This window comes from Piliocolobus tephrosceles, chromosome 13 (genome assembly GCF_002776525.5).
Source record: "Piliocolobus tephrosceles isolate RC106 chromosome 13, ASM277652v3, whole genome shotgun sequence".
Lineage (NCBI taxonomy): Eukaryota > Metazoa > Chordata > Mammalia > Primates > Cercopithecidae > Piliocolobus > Piliocolobus tephrosceles.
The window spans coordinates 2642304-2656654 of record NC_045446.1 but is presented as its reverse complement, the minus strand read 5'-3'; the positions used below and the strand labels follow the sequence as shown (position 1 = coordinate 2656654).

The 14351-nt window shown below is 60.3% G+C and overlaps 2 protein-coding genes across 5 annotated transcripts in view; both read left to right on the top strand.

Annotated features, from left to right (window-relative positions):
- Nucleotides 1–184: 184 nt before the first annotated feature.
- SLC22A18AS (solute carrier family 22 member 18 antisense) lies at nt 185–11261 on the top strand. The gene is given in 4 exon segments (XM_023183524.1): nt 185–346; nt 10800–10930; nt 10932–11005; nt 11008–11261. Coding segments are annotated over 3 exon segments (435 nt in total). The 5' UTR covers nt 185–346; nt 10800–10802; the 3' UTR covers nt 11241–11261.
- A 2202-nt stretch (nt 11262–13463) lies between these two features.
- Nucleotides 13464–14351, top strand: part of CDKN1C (cyclin dependent kinase inhibitor 1C) — a 7487-nt gene continuing 6599 nt past the window's right edge. For 2 of the 4 annotated variants that reach the window (XM_026448739.1, XM_026448741.1), the window contains exon 1: nt 13796–14083. In XM_026448739.1, coding sequence (XP_026304524.1) covers nt 13796–14083 — 288 coding nt within the window. Of the gene's footprint in view, nt 13652–13795; nt 14084–14351 lie in introns of those variants that run through there. The other 2 variants (XM_026448740.1, XM_026448742.2) reach the window with 2 other exon arrangements.

Below are 14351 nucleotides of genomic sequence, written 5' to 3'. Positions count from 1 at the left end.
TTTCTGAGGGAATGTGGGAAAATTGCCCTTTGGGCTGGGTGAAGAAAGAAGCAAGTAGAACCCTGGGACCCCTGGACTTCCTCCTCCAGAGGAAGCAGCTTTGGTTATGGGCCAGTGAGCCTGTGCGTCCCCAGCCCTAGGGCGTTCACCGCTTCGGAGAAGCAGGGCAACAGTTCTACCAGATGAGAGGATCCAGGCTGACTGGAGGAAGGAAGGGCCTTATCTCATCTGGGCTCAGGTTTGGGAGAGAAGGCTGCTCAGAGGAGGTGCTGCCTCAACCAGTCTTAAAGGTCGGGTATGGGAAGGGCACCCTGGCCAAGAGAATAGCCTGGATAATGGCTTAGAGGTGAGCCCAGGCTTGGAGTGTTCAGGAAGCTGAGCCACTGGAAGGGGCTGGCACCAAGGGTGTACAGTGGGGTGACGGGGCAGAAAGGGAGTCTAGAGGGAGGGGTCACCCTATTAGGGCTGGCAGGGACACAGCCAGATATGCACGGAGAAGTGTTGCTCTGACGGCCTCACCCTGGAGGCTGGGACCTCTGAGGGTCTCCTGAATGAGAGGAGGCCAGCTTCAGAGCTGACCCCTGCCTACACCACTGCCTGGACATTTGAAATGGCTTTGGGCCTATCTTAACCCAACACACATTTATTAAGCACCTACTGTGTGCATGCCCCGTGCCAGCTGTTTGGGATGACAGCTGGCAAAGGTGACCACCCGTTGGTAGCTTGCATTATTAGAGTGCATGTGCAGGTTTCCGGGAGGCAGATGATCCGGGTCACCACAATGCATAAGGAGGTAACTCACCACCTACGGGCACTTGAGTTCTTCCTGTGTGTGCAGTGGACACTGCTGCAGGGTTCTCAGCCCCTTCTATCCTCCAGGGAGCCTCTGGCTGATGTGCTGATGAGGGATTGAGGGGAGGGAGCAGTGCAGGAGGTCTCTGCCACGGTCCGGATGAGAGGCGGTGTGGACTTGGATGGGGTATGAGGGGATTCGAGGGGCGGTTTGGAACCTCCCTGGAAGGAGGGCTGACAGGCTTCCTGCTGATTGGGGCCTGGGCTGAGAGAGCCAACTGAGGGGGCCTCCAGGGCGAGGCTGCTGAGAAGGGGCGGCTGGCGGCGACATGAGGGGAGGGAACCCTGTAGGGAAGGGGCCTGTGGGCCAGAAGAGAGGGCAGAGTGTGCAGTTTGCAGCTGTGGTCTGAGCTGGACGTGAGGGTGTCATTCACGCTGAGGTCTCATTTAGAGCTCCCACCCTGGATGAGATGACCAGGAGTGGATGGGGCTAGAGAGGAGAGGGGCCAAGGGCTGAGGCTGGACTCCAGCATGAGGAGGAGGTGGCCGGGGCTCTGACCAGGGAAAGGGAGGGAAAAATAAAGGAGCCAGGCCTGGAGAGGAGAGGCAGGTGAGTGGAGGCCTGGGAGCTTCCCTGGGGCTGAGCGCTGGAGTCACTGGTGGCTTTGGCAAGAGTGTCATGGGCACAGGGGCTGGCCCTCGGGATTCAAGCAGGAGGAATGGGCTGGACACCCTTCTGAAGGGTTTTGCACCAAAAGGGGCTGAGACACGGGACTGTGGCTGGAGGGGAAGTGGGATGAAGAGAGAAAACCTTTGTTTACAATTTTAGGATTTCAAAGAGTGATGCTGCAGAGGACAGAAGGGTGGTCTGGAAGGAGTGGGGAGGGGTCTGGCCTTCGCCCTTCCTCCACCGGTGAAGTGAATGTGTTCTCCTTGAGGCTTCCTACTCTTACTCCTATGATTCTCTAAGGACCTGTCTCAACAAAGCCAGCAAGGTTTTGCCTGGGACGGGACTAGAGTCGAGGCCTGGTTGGATGTGACTCCCGCCCGCCCGAACCTCTGTTCCCGCCCACCTCACACCTTCTCAACCAGGTGAGGTGCAGTTGCAGACCTTGGTCAGTGGGGGCTGCCTGGATCCCACAGTGGGATCTGTGTATGACTGCCTGTGGGGCTCCATCCCAGCAACCCAGGCTTGGTATGTTGTCCTGGGAACCACAGTCTTATGAGGGACCTCCAGCCTGCTGTAGGCACTGGGTGCCTGGCCTCAGCTTCATCTGGGAGGTGTCAGGTTAAGAGTCTGGGAGGCTGGGGTCAAAGGTCCTTCACCTCCTGAAGGACCTGGTATCCTTGGGCCCCAGGGGTCAGCCCTCAGCCCAAAGGGGCTAGGCTTGTCAGATAGCCCTGGGGAGGCCTGGTGGTGCCCACTCTGCCTCTCACCTGCTAGGCCCCGACTCTGCAGATGACACTTGAGGAAGTGAGCCGTCAGGTGCTGAGGAACCTTCTAGAACTGGACTCTATGAATGCTCTTCTGGGACTGGAGTTTGGGCAGAGACTTTTAGGAGGAGGGGCAGGGGCTGGACCTCATCCAGGGTTTGTTCTTACTGGGCTGGACATTGGACTCAGACACATCCCGTGAGAGGTTTGTGGAATTGTGGCCTTTAGGGCCAGGGCAGCACGTTCCCGGAGGAGGCTCTGCCAACAGGGGCTTCTCCACTGGCCTCTAGTGAACTAGGGACCCCAGACGGGCTTAGGGCCAAGGGCCCAGTCCCTGACACCAGTGTCCAAATGGAGGGAGGGCAGCAACCTGCTATGGGCTTTGGGGAGAGGCCTGGGGTCCTGGATGGGCGAGCACCCTCCCCTCACTGGGCTCCACTATTGGCCTGGACCTGGGGGCTCCAACATGGTGGGCTATGGTTCACGCACTTGGGTTCACGCTGGCCAACAGCCACAGCTGAAGGAGATAAAGGCCCAGATGGCCCCATGGGGGAGGCATCCAGTGTGAGGCCTGAAGACTGGAGCCCTTGGGGCCTTTGGGGGACAGCAAGGGTATAGTCTGGAGTAGCCCTACCACAGGTGGAGGGACCAGAGGAGATGGGTGGAGGAGCTGGGACCCTGCTCTAGGAAGCTCACTCATTGCTTGGGGGAGACCTGGTTTGCTCGGGACTGAGGAGTTTTGGGAAGTAGGATTTCCCATGCCAACATTTGGACAGCTCTGGACAAACCGGGTCACCCTCCCCTCATGGGACCCCGGAGGCCAGATGGACTCTCCCCAGTCCTTGACCTGGAGGCAGGAAGGGACGATGGTGGAGGTTGGGGAGGTAGCCAGGCAACGGCACAGAAACTGGGAACGGCGGGGCAGTGGGCCCAACCTGCGAACTCCCTTGAGGGATGCCTTGCCCGACCTCAGGACTCAGGAAGAAGGAAGAACAGCTCCTGCAAAGGACGGATGTCCATCCAGGGAGGCGGGCGGGGGCGGGGGGGGTTGGCTAGCCAGCAGCTGGTGGTCCCAGCCTGGCAAGGGCCGTGGTGGGGTGTGTGTGCATGTGTACGTGTGCATGTGAACATGTATGCGCATGTCAAAGGCATCACGGAATCAGGAAGAGATGTGCCTTAGAACGGGGTCCTGAGAGAGCAGCCTCGCACCTGCTCACCAGCCAGAACTGGGAAACTCAGGGAGGACGGGTGGCACGGCCACCAGTGCCTCTGTCCCCCCACAGGCACCTGCCTGAGGGCCTGGAGCTTAGCTATTGCCCATCTCTTAGGTACACACGTCTCCCTCGACCTCAGCCTCCTTTGGTCCCAGTCCCTTGTCCCCCAGGAACAAAGGACAGCCCCAAGCTCTCACCATCTAACCCATATCCAGGGTCTCTTTATTTTATTTTTTATAAGACAAGGTCTTGCCCTGTCACCCAGGCTGGAGTGCAGTGGTGTGATCACAGCTCACTACCACCTTGAACTCCTGGGTTCAAGAGATCCTCCTGCCTCAGTGTTCCTAGTAGCTGGGACTGCATATGAATGCCACCACACCCAGCTAATTAAAAAAAAATTTTTTTTTTGATAGAGACAAGATCTTGCTATGTTGCCTGGGCTGGTCTTGAACTTCTGGCCTCAAGTGATCCTCCCACTGGAATTACAGGCATGAGCCATGGTGCCCAGCCTCCAGGTCTTTTAGAACCTTCAGAATTCAGTCGGGAATCCAGAAAGAAGCAGGAAGGATTTCCAAGAAGTAAGACGAGAAGTCACAAAACCCATGCAATTAATTCTGACCCTTGGAGACCCTCAGCTCTCACCTGTCCTTCCTGCCCCTAGACTTGCTGGCAGCTTCAGGGAACCTGGCTATTTGGTTTCCACTGGGAGCAGCCACACTGGCATCTCAGTGAGATGTAGCAGCCTCCCTTCCCTGCTCCGGGCACCCTGGACCTGGCTGGGTGAGTTTCTAAAACTCTGGTGGTTCTCACCCCGGACCTCTGGTGACACTGCTCTGCCTCTGGGACTGCCAGCCCCGGAGCCCTGGCCCCTCAGCCCCTACTGGATCACACCACATTTTGCAAACCAAAGCAGCATGAGAGATAGAGAGCTCCAGCTTCAAGCACTGCCTGCCCTGCACTCATCTTTGGATGGCTCTGTGCCTTTGTGCCCTGCCTGGAATGGTCCCCTTGCCTGTACGTCCCTTCCCTTCCATTCTTGGGTCTTGGCACAAGTCATTGCCCTGAAAATCTCCCATCCCCTCCTTCATCATGCAACCTGAGCACCGGCCTGCCTTGTATACTTATTTCTGCTTCTGCCTGCCCACCCGGAAGCCCCTGAAGGCACAGTCACCCCTGAGGTCCCAGGGAGATATTGCTGAATGGATAGACAGACAGGTGAGGCCATAAATCAGACACCCCTAGTCCAGGCCTCAATTTGACATTTGAGGAGGAGGCGCTGCTCGGGCCACCAGGCCCTGGTCCAGGTGCCCAGACACCCTCAGCAGCATCTGCCAGGCTGCCATGGCTAATATCTAAATACAGGGCCCTGCGAGGTGGCTCACGCTTGTAATCCCAGCACTTTGGGAGGCTGAGGCCGGCAGATCGCTTGAGGCCAGTTGACCAGCCTAGCCAACAAGGCAAAACCCTGTCTCTACTAAAAATACAAAAAATTGGCTGGTGTGGTGGCGCATGCCTGTCATCCCAGCTACTTGAGAGGCTGAGGCATGAGAATCGTGAACCTGGGAGGTGGAGGCTGCAGTGAGCCGAGATTGTATCACTCCACTCCGGCCTGGGCAAGAGTCTGTCTCAATAAAACCCCAACCCTCCCCGCAAAAAAACCCAAAAACCCAAAAGCAAATACAAATACAAATAAGACCCCACATGAGCTCAATTCACTAATTGCTTCAAATTGAAACCTGGAGCACCCAAGGAAGGGAGCAGTTGTAGATCGAGCTCAGCAGGGGGCCCCGATCTTAAAATCCCCAGCAGTCAGCATGCGTGCCAGGGGCCTGTGCTTATGACAGGGCCCAGCACTTACACATGCACTCTGCAGCCAGCCCCAGCAGGCTGGCATCTTCACCACTGACCAGGCCTTGCATGAGTCTGGAACTGTTGAGCCTCAGTTTCCCCATCTGTGAAATGGGGACAACGTTAATCCCTGCCTCATAGGACGCTTGTGAAGATCAGACAAGATCATTTGCACATAAAGTGCATGGCATGAGGCTGCCTGGCAGAGAGGGTGTGCTGCAGTGGCAGCTGGTACTGACCAGCAGCTAGGGGATGGGGCCACTGCTGGGCGCTGGGCACGTGTGCCTCAGTGCTCACTCAGGGCTGGCGTGAAGACTGACGCATCAGAGTCATAGTGACCCGAATCCCACGGACCGTCCTGAACTCTGACAAATGTGGGGTTCACTGCCCAAACTGCTCGTCATTTAGATTACATTTCATCCTAGGCTGGGCACGGTGGCTTATGCCTGTAATCCCAGCACTCTGGGAGGCTGAGGCAGGTGGATCATGAGGTCAAGAGTTTGAGACCAGCCTGGCCAAAATGGTGAAACCCCGGCTCTACTAAAAATACAAAAATTAACCAGGTGTGGTGGTCGGCATCTGTAATCCCAGCTACTTGGGAGGCTGAGGCAGAATTGCTTGAACCTGGGAGGCAGAAATTGCAGTGAGCCAAGATCGAGCCACTGCACTCCAGCCTGGGCAACAGGGCGAGACTCCGTCTCAAAAATAAACAAACAAACCAGACCTGTTTCACCCTGCCTGCCTGTTTACGTGAAGGGGGTGTAGGTGCCTTTCCTCCCCGCCAGCCCACGTCCTTGGGTATAGAGTGAATGTCCAGTTCTCATTGCAGCACAGCTGGAGGGGCGGCCAGTGGCAGGTCTCTGCCCTGCCTGCCCCTCTAGGTTGGAGGGAGACGCTGGTGATGGTGAGGGTAGTGGTGTCCTCAAGAAGAAGGCCGCTGTGTCAGGCACATACTGACTTGCCCTTTAAGCCTCATCAGAAACTTTACAGATGAGAAAGAAGAGGCACAGAGAGGTTAAGCAACTTGCCCAAGGACACACAGCTAGTAAAAGGAAGATGCTCTGCCCGACTCCACAGCCAATGTGTTTGCTGCTGGCCAGGCAGTGCCTGTCCCCTGTTCCCCATGCTATTCCCCTTGCTGGGCCAATGCTGAGGAGCAGGTCTGATAGCCTCCAAGGTGAAGCCAGTTGCTGAGCTGCAGCCCCAAGCCCTGCAACCCTCTCCAGCCCCCTCCCCTAGGCCCATCTCTGCTCACTCTCTGAGCCCAGCCTGTGTGCTGCCACCTCCTTAACCACTTCCCCAGCTGCCCTGATTGCTGGCCCCCAGCTCCCAGCCAGAAGCGGGACTGTGATTCCTTGTTGTTCTGAAGCAGCCAGGGCACAGTTGTGCTCAGGACTGAAGGGTGTGAGTGTCCACACGTGCCCAGGTAGTGACCACGCAGTGGGCAGGTGCAGGCCCGACAGACAGGCTGCCGCCTTGGGGGCTGGCTGTCACCTAGGGGCTCCGGGTAGCAGCGCCAGTGGCGGGAACGAAGGCAGAGGGCGCCGGGCTGCCGGCCGGGCCTGCGGGGGGACAGGGCAGGAAGAGGAAGAGGAGGAGCTGGGGATGAGGAGGGAAGGAAGGAGGAGGGAGGGGAGGAGGGGCAGAGGGAGCAGAGAGGAAACGGGGGAGGGGTGGCAGGGCGGGTACCCACCTCTCCGCAGAGCGGGCTCTTTGTCTCCCCTCCCCCACCCCCTAGAGACGGGCGAGGTCCACGTGCTGTTTCCCACTGAGGTGCCACTGACACCGCCCCACCCCCAGATCTGATGGGTTGGGGTTTTGTGAAAAACGCGCTCCTGCCCGCTGCAGCCTGGGAAGCCACACTGGGTAGAGCCCCCATCTTAGACTTGAGGGGACTCAGGGTCAGAGAGCAAGGCCCTGGCCCAAGTCACCCCCAGGTGTGAGGCATGAATGAGGTGGGTGGGGGTCCTGGTGGCTGTGCGGTTTCGGGACGCCAGGGGGCAGCAGGCGCCCAGCTTCAGCCCTCAGGCACCCAGCTTCAGCCCTGAGGCTGCCAGGTTCCAGTGGCTGCCCCTGTGGCTGGGGAAGGGGGCACAGGAAACCTCTTGGTCGAGTATCTACTCTGAGCAGCCCTCGCCTGTGGGGCGCAGCCACCTGGGAGGCGGCCAGGGCAGGCCTGCCGTCACCTCCTGGCCTCTGCGCTGGGTCTGGCCGACTGCCCTGGCTTCAAAACTCGGCCGGGAGGAGGTAGAAAATGGGAGGGAGGGAGGAAGGAAGGAAGGAAAGAAGGAAGGAGTGAAGTGATGGGGGCTCCCCTCCTTTGCTGACCCTGGAGGCCAGTGGGGCGGGACCCCAGCCCGGGGCAGGAGGCGGCTTCATCGTCTGACTTGCTGGGGTACCGCGGGCCAGTCACTCCATCTCTCTGGGCCTCAGTTTCCTGCACAGGAAAGTAACAGGATTCAGAGAGGTCACGCCACGTAGCAGGCGCTTTTGACTGACATCTAAAATAAAGTCTCCCTCAAGGCCTGGGAAGCCCCTTCACCCGCAAGAGCCCAGTAGGGGCGGGGCTTCCTCAGTAACTGCAGGCCTCTCCCCCTGCATGAAGGAGGGAGTGGTGGGGTGCATCTGGGGGCCCTCATGCCACCTGTCTGCAGGCATCCCCACTCTCTGGCATTTGGAATAGGCCCTGAGCTTCTCTGAACACTGCGGCTTGGGTGTGGAAAGCAGGGTGGGAGGGAGTGGCTTGGAGAGGCCTTGGGGCCCTGGTGTAACCTGTGGGCAGGGCATGCTGGCCACAGGGGTCTCCCCCAGCTCCAGCAGTGAGTCAGGGGGCTTGGTGGGAAGAGAGACCTGCTCACACCACATTTGTTTTTCCGGCTGTTTCCCTGAAGAAGTGAGCCACTGGGCCTGGGACCCTGTGTCTGTGTCCTGTGGGTTGGCAGGGGGAGGAGGCCTGGTGAGCTCAGAGCTGGCTGCAGGGGTGTCTGACATAGGTCCTCATGTGTCCTTGAGACCCTCCTCGGTACCTGCTTCCTAGCCCGAGAGCTCCCTTCCTAGCCCAGAAAGGAGCCGTGTGGAGCCCAGGATGACCAGTGGCCCTCAGTTTCCTGGGACATTCAGTGCCGAAACCAGCAAAGTCTCAGGCAGGCTGGGATCAGTGGGGTCCCTCTCTTCCAGACCCCAAGGGAAGCAGCCCCTGGTCCTGTTCTGGAGCAGGGGTGACTGTTCCCTATTCCCACTGTGCCTCCCCTCAGGGCCTGCCCAGCTCCGCCCATCGGTTCCTGGGGAGTGAGGACCCCCGGCCGAACCCCCAGCACAAGGCCGTCCCTGTAATCGGAGCTTGTGCCGCATGTGGCCGCGTCACTGGAGGGAGGCCGGCACCTGCGGAGGACGTGCCTGGCAGCCGCTCCAAGAACAGCCTGTCCTGGGGGGCGGGGTGAGCCTTGCGCGGGAAACTGGTGCGGGGGAGCTCTTCTGGCCCAGCATGGCCCCCCGCCAAGTTTGTGCTGAGCTGCCTGTTGCCGGAGGGGGGGCTTGGGTTAATCTGTCACTCCCCATGCCCCTGGGGCCTCTGGGCTGGATGACTTCCCACCCCATCTTATGGATGGGAAGGTGGAGGCTCAGCGGGGGCAGGGGTCTCTCCGGCCTTTGGGGGCAGAGCCAGTCAAGCTCCTGTCCAGGGCTGGTCTGAGGACCTGCTGCTGGGTGATGTGGTTTGAGGCCAAAGGGGTGGCCTTTCCAGAGTCGGGCATCCCCGGGCAGCCCTGGCTCTAGTGCTTGGGGTGGGGGATGTCAGGGGAGATTCCCAGGGCCCTTGACTTCTTTCCATTCCTGCTTTCTTGTTCCCGCACAGAAGTCATGGAGGGGCTCAGGCTGGGTGGAAGGCAGAGCCAACCTCGAGTCTCAGCGATCTCAGGCAGGTGGCTGACCCTCGGGGAGCCTGAGTCCTGTCCCTTGCAAAACGAGCATGAACGCACGTCCCTTTCAGGGGTCTCGGAAGGATTAAATGAGGCAACGAGCTTCACCCTGGGTTAGGGCAGGGCCCTGAGCAGGAACGAGATGAAGCCAGAGAGTGTTGACATTGTTTATAACATCCCTCTCCAAAGGGCACCACCTGGAGAGCAGCTGGGGAGGCAGCCGGGAAGGGCACAGATGCCTCTTGCAGGATCCCTGGGGTGCTGCGGGAGGGGGATGCTGCTGAGGGCAGGCTCCGGGTACCCAGAGACTCTAGTGAGCCCCGGATCAGCACAGATTCAGGTGGTGTTCAGCCCTCACCTTCTACCCACCTTGACCCTGTGCCTGCATTCTCCAGCCCTCTGTGATTGATGGATGATACGGGGCCCATGGCTCAATGGAACATTCTTTGAGGCCTTCGTTTGTTTGAAGACAGATAGCTCAGGGCCTCAGAACCCAGGGAACAGGCCCGAGGCAGGTTTCGCCATGGGTCAGAGGGAAGAGAAAAGCTCCCGGCCTGTCCTTGGTCACTCCCTGATAGGGGCTATTGGCCCGCCGGCCGGGTGTCCTGTGTCCCAGAATTTGGGTTCCCTGGGGCTCTGGGTAGGGATTGGGCCTGACCTAGGACAGGCATTCTTAGCCCTGTGAAGCCACCTGCGGCACACATTCCTGATGGAGCCATGAACATGCCGACGAGGCAGCTGTACAGCTGCCACACCCGGGAAGAGGAGGCCTCAGGCAGCCAGGGAGGCACTGGAGTGGAGGTCACCCGCCAGAAAGCACATGTGGCCAAGGACAGGGCTTCCTGGGCCTACCCTGGCTCTGCTACTCATGGGCCAGTGCGTTTGCCTCTGGAAGCCTCTGTCTCCTCGGCTGTAAAGTGGGCGCACAACACTGACCCATGAGGTTGTGGTGAGGACTGGCCCCTGGGTGGCCTCTGGGAAATAGCTGGTTCAATGACTCCAGCACGAAGATCCACCAGGATAGGGACCTAGGCGTCTCTGGCTTCTGGGCCTTTCCTAGCAGGTATGCATAGCAGTGAGGGCTGCAGGTTAATCCTGCCTTAGCTGCTTGTGTAGCAAGTTGTCGTCGTCGTCTTCTTCTTTCTGAGAGGGTGTCTCGCTCTGTCATCCAGGCTGGAGGGTAGTGGCACGATCATGGCTCACTATAGCCTTGACCTCCTGGGCTCAAGCAGTCCTCCCACCTCAGCCTCCCAAGTAGCTGGGACCACAGGCACGTGCCACCGCACCCAGCTAATTTTAAAAATATCTGTAGAGATGGGGTTTCTCTATGTGGCCCAGGCTTGTCTGGAACTCCTGGGCTCAAGCGAGCTACCCGCCCTGGTGTCCCAAAGTATTGAGGGTGTAGGTGTGAGCCACGGCTGCAGAAAGGTTTGAATCTTCTCAAGCCTTGGTTTCCTGATCTGTAAAAGGCCAACTGAAATCTACCTATGCCTTCCCTACACATGAGGGTATGTAACACCCCACTGTGATGGACAAGCCTACATTTCTAGTGGGTTAAGATGCAATAAAAGTTCATTGTTTGTGCCCAACCCAGGCAATGCAGTGTGCAGAGGGCGCTTGGTTGTTCTCTCCTGATGGCCCCGCCGGGTCTGGAGCCTCCATCTGGCCAGCAGAGGGCGCAGAAGGACTGCCTGGGCCGCTTGGACGTGACCGCCTGGAAGTGGTGTAGAGTTCCTGACAAGGTTCCCGGCCAAAACGGGTCCCGCGGCCCACTTGTGTGCAAGATAGCAGGAAAATGTCTGCGTGCTCCGAGGAGAATGCAAAGGCTGGTGGATGTACTGCCTTTCCTCTGCTGCTCTCTCGGCTGGGGGCAAGAATGACAGGACGTGAACATGCTCACAAGGGTCCGGAACTCACGACCCCCCCAGAGGCCCCCCCTACTCCTGGGCTTGCAGGATTTGGGGCACTAGCACAGCACAGCCCACCCCTTGGGACCAGCACCCCCTCCCCAGTTCTGCTCTCTGCAGCAACATAGTGTACAAATATTGTTCCTTTTGTTTCTTTTTTCGCTTTGGATACATTTTTAATTACAAAAAGAGAGCCTGATTGTCGCGCCCAGACAGATGTTTGCTTGCTTCTGGGCCCATTGGGCCTCCTCTCAGAGCCTGGAACTCCCAGCCCCCAGCTCCTGGGGTGCCCTTCCTCCAGGTGTGTCCCTGGCTCGGGCTGGGGGAATGCAGTCCCGCTCCTGGGATGTGCAGGTTTAATAAGCTACTAGGTACCATCCTTGATAAAATTCAGAGTGACAGACTTAGAGCAGGTCACCTCTGGGCTTCTAATGAAGCCAAGACAGAGGAGTCCCCACAGCACTGGGTTTGACTCTGTAATTAGGCTGGTAAAGTGGAAAAATAAAAGTAGGAAACCTAAGTGGAAACCAAACCAGAAAGCCAGGCAGCCTGGGAGTTCCGAGCCTGCTTCCTTCCAGCTGTGCGGCCTCAGCGGCTGACGCGAAGTCTCTGCTGGTTTTCTCTAACACAGGATGATGGTAGCTACACCCTCTGAGGGGTGTCACCGGGGCCAATTAGTCCTGATGGTTGGAGTGTGGGTATCCAGGCGCTACTAGGTCACTACCCACTCTGGCCCTTTGCTCCTAGTCTCTGGGGAGGTGGTGGCACAGGGGCATGGAGCAGACTAGACTCTGCCTCTTTCTGCCCCCAGGCCAGTTGATATGAGCGCTGCTTAAGGGGTTCGCAAGGCCTGGGGAACCTTCTTCAGCTTCTCTGTTTTCGTAAGATGAAAACTGTGACATCTGTGCTTGTTGCGGGAAATTTGTAAACTGTGCGCAGAGAAGAATATGAAATCAACATAAATTGTCGCTTTTGGTTCTTCCAAGAGCCAAGAGTGGCTCTGGCCCCTCTCCTGGGTTAACACCCTGTCCTGTCCAGTTCGCCCCCCTCACTTCAGATCTCTCTTCCCCAAGACCCAGAAGACTAGCCCTGCTCCCCCAGCTGCATCTGCATGTCACAGCATTTCATGGGGGTGGGGGTGTCTTGGGCCCTCCAACAGGTGTCTGACAGTCCCCCTCCCGACCCGGGAGGCTCCGGGTCTCAGGAGGGGGCTTCCTGCCTTATGGTAGGTGGGTCAAAAGGGAGGCAGCGGGAAATAATGGTCTCTCTTGGTCTGGCCTGGCTGGGGTGAAGCACTGTGTGTGTGTGTGTGTGTGTGTGTGTGTGCGTGCGCGCACGACCAAGGTCTGTACCAGGAAGGGCTGCAGGCGGGGGAGGGGCATGCTCCTTCACAGCCCCTTCCCCTGTGACCTCGGGCAGATCTTTCACTTTTACCCAGTACAACTGCCTCCAGCTAGCCTGGACAGGCAGATTCCGGGGCTGGAGTGGTCTGGCCCAAGGCTGAGAAGGGCTGGGACCCCGGACACTGATATGATGGGCTCAGCCTCTGTTCCATCTACTGGGCAGGGTGGGCCTCCGCAGATAGCGGCTTCGGACTCCAGCTCCAGGGGGCTGGTGGGAGTCTCTCAAGGTGTCCCACACATGGTCCCTCGGGGAAAGAGTGGAGCTGACCCCTGTCCTCCCTCCCGACTCGAGGGCTTTAGGGCCAGCAGGTGTGTGAGGGCTCCAGGTGCGCGGAGCCCTCGAAAGGACACCAGCCCAGCAGCAGCAGGCCGCGCGGGGGCAGCCGAAGACCCCATCCGGCGCAGGCCAGGGCCGAGCTGGCAGCGGCGGGTCCAAGCCCTGTCAGCTGGCGCAGGAGGCCCAGGGGCGAGTGCGGGAGGGAGCTGGGCGCCGGGGTCCGGACCGGGCCGGGGTCGAGCTGGGCCTGGCCGGACACTGGACCCGCCGGGACCCGGCCCCTGCCGCGCAGGGCTGAGGCCCCCGCCTGCAGACAAAGGAGCCGGCGGGGGGCGGGAGCGGGGGGGGGGCGGTTTGCGGGGGGGATGGGGCGAGGGGGCGGGGCGTCGCGGTGTCACGTTACCGCCCGCAGCGCCCTTTAACTCCCACCCCCGCCCCGTTCACCGCCCCCTTTCCCTGCTACAGCGCGCTCGCCCCGCGGCCGCCAATCAGCCGCGCGCCCCGGCCGCGCGCCCCGCCCCTCCCCCGGTGGGTGTGCGCGCGGCCAATGGGCGGTGCTCTGGGGCCGGGCCGCGGCGGGGCGGGGCAGCGGGGCGGCCGCCAATCGCCGCCGTGTTGTTGAAACTGAAAATACTACATTATGCTAATCGCGGCCGGGCCCGCGCGCACGGGGGTGGGGCCCGCGCGTATAAAGGGGGCGCAGGCGGGCTGGGCGTTCCACAGGCCAAGTGCGCTGTGCTCGAGGGGTGCCAGCCAGGTCTGAGCGAGCGAGCGAGCCAGCAGGCATCGAGGGGGCGCGGCTGCCTGCCGAACGAGACAGACGAACCCGACGCAGGAGAGTCCACCACCGGACAGCCAGGTAGCCGCCGCGTCCCTCGCACACGCAGAGTCGGGCGGCGCGGGGTCTCCCTTGCACCCGGTCTCCGCCCTCTCCTCCTCTCCTTTCCCCTTCTTCTCGCTGTCCTCTCCTCTCTCGCTGCCCGCCTTCGCGCAGCCCCTGGCCATGTCCGACGCGTCCCTCCGCAGCACATCCACGATGGAGCGTCTTGTCGCCCGTGGGACCTTCCCGGTACTTGTGCGCACCAGCGCCTGCCGCAGCCTCTTCGGGCCAGTGGACCACGAGGAGTTGAGCCGCGAGCTGCAGGCTCGCCTGGCCGAGCTGAACGCCGAGGACCAGAACCGCTGGGATTACGACTTCCAGCAGGACATGCCGCTGCGGGGCCCAGGACGCCTGCAGTGGACCGAAGTGGACAGCGACTCGGTGCCCGCGTTCTACCGCGAGACGGTGCAGGTGGGGCGCTGCCGCCTGCTGCTGGCGCCGCGGCCCGTCGCGGTCGCGGTGGCTGTCAGCCCGCCCCTCGAGCCGGCCGCTGAGTCCCTCGACGGCCTCGAGGAGGCGCCGGAGCAGCTGCCTAATGTCCCGGTCCCGGCCCCGGCGTCCACCCCGCCCCCAGCCCCGGTCCTGGCTCCAGCCCCGGCCCCGGGTCCGGTTGCGGCTCCGGTCGCGGTCCTGGCCCCGGCCCCGGCCCCGGCCCCGGCCCTGGCCCCGGCCCCGGCCC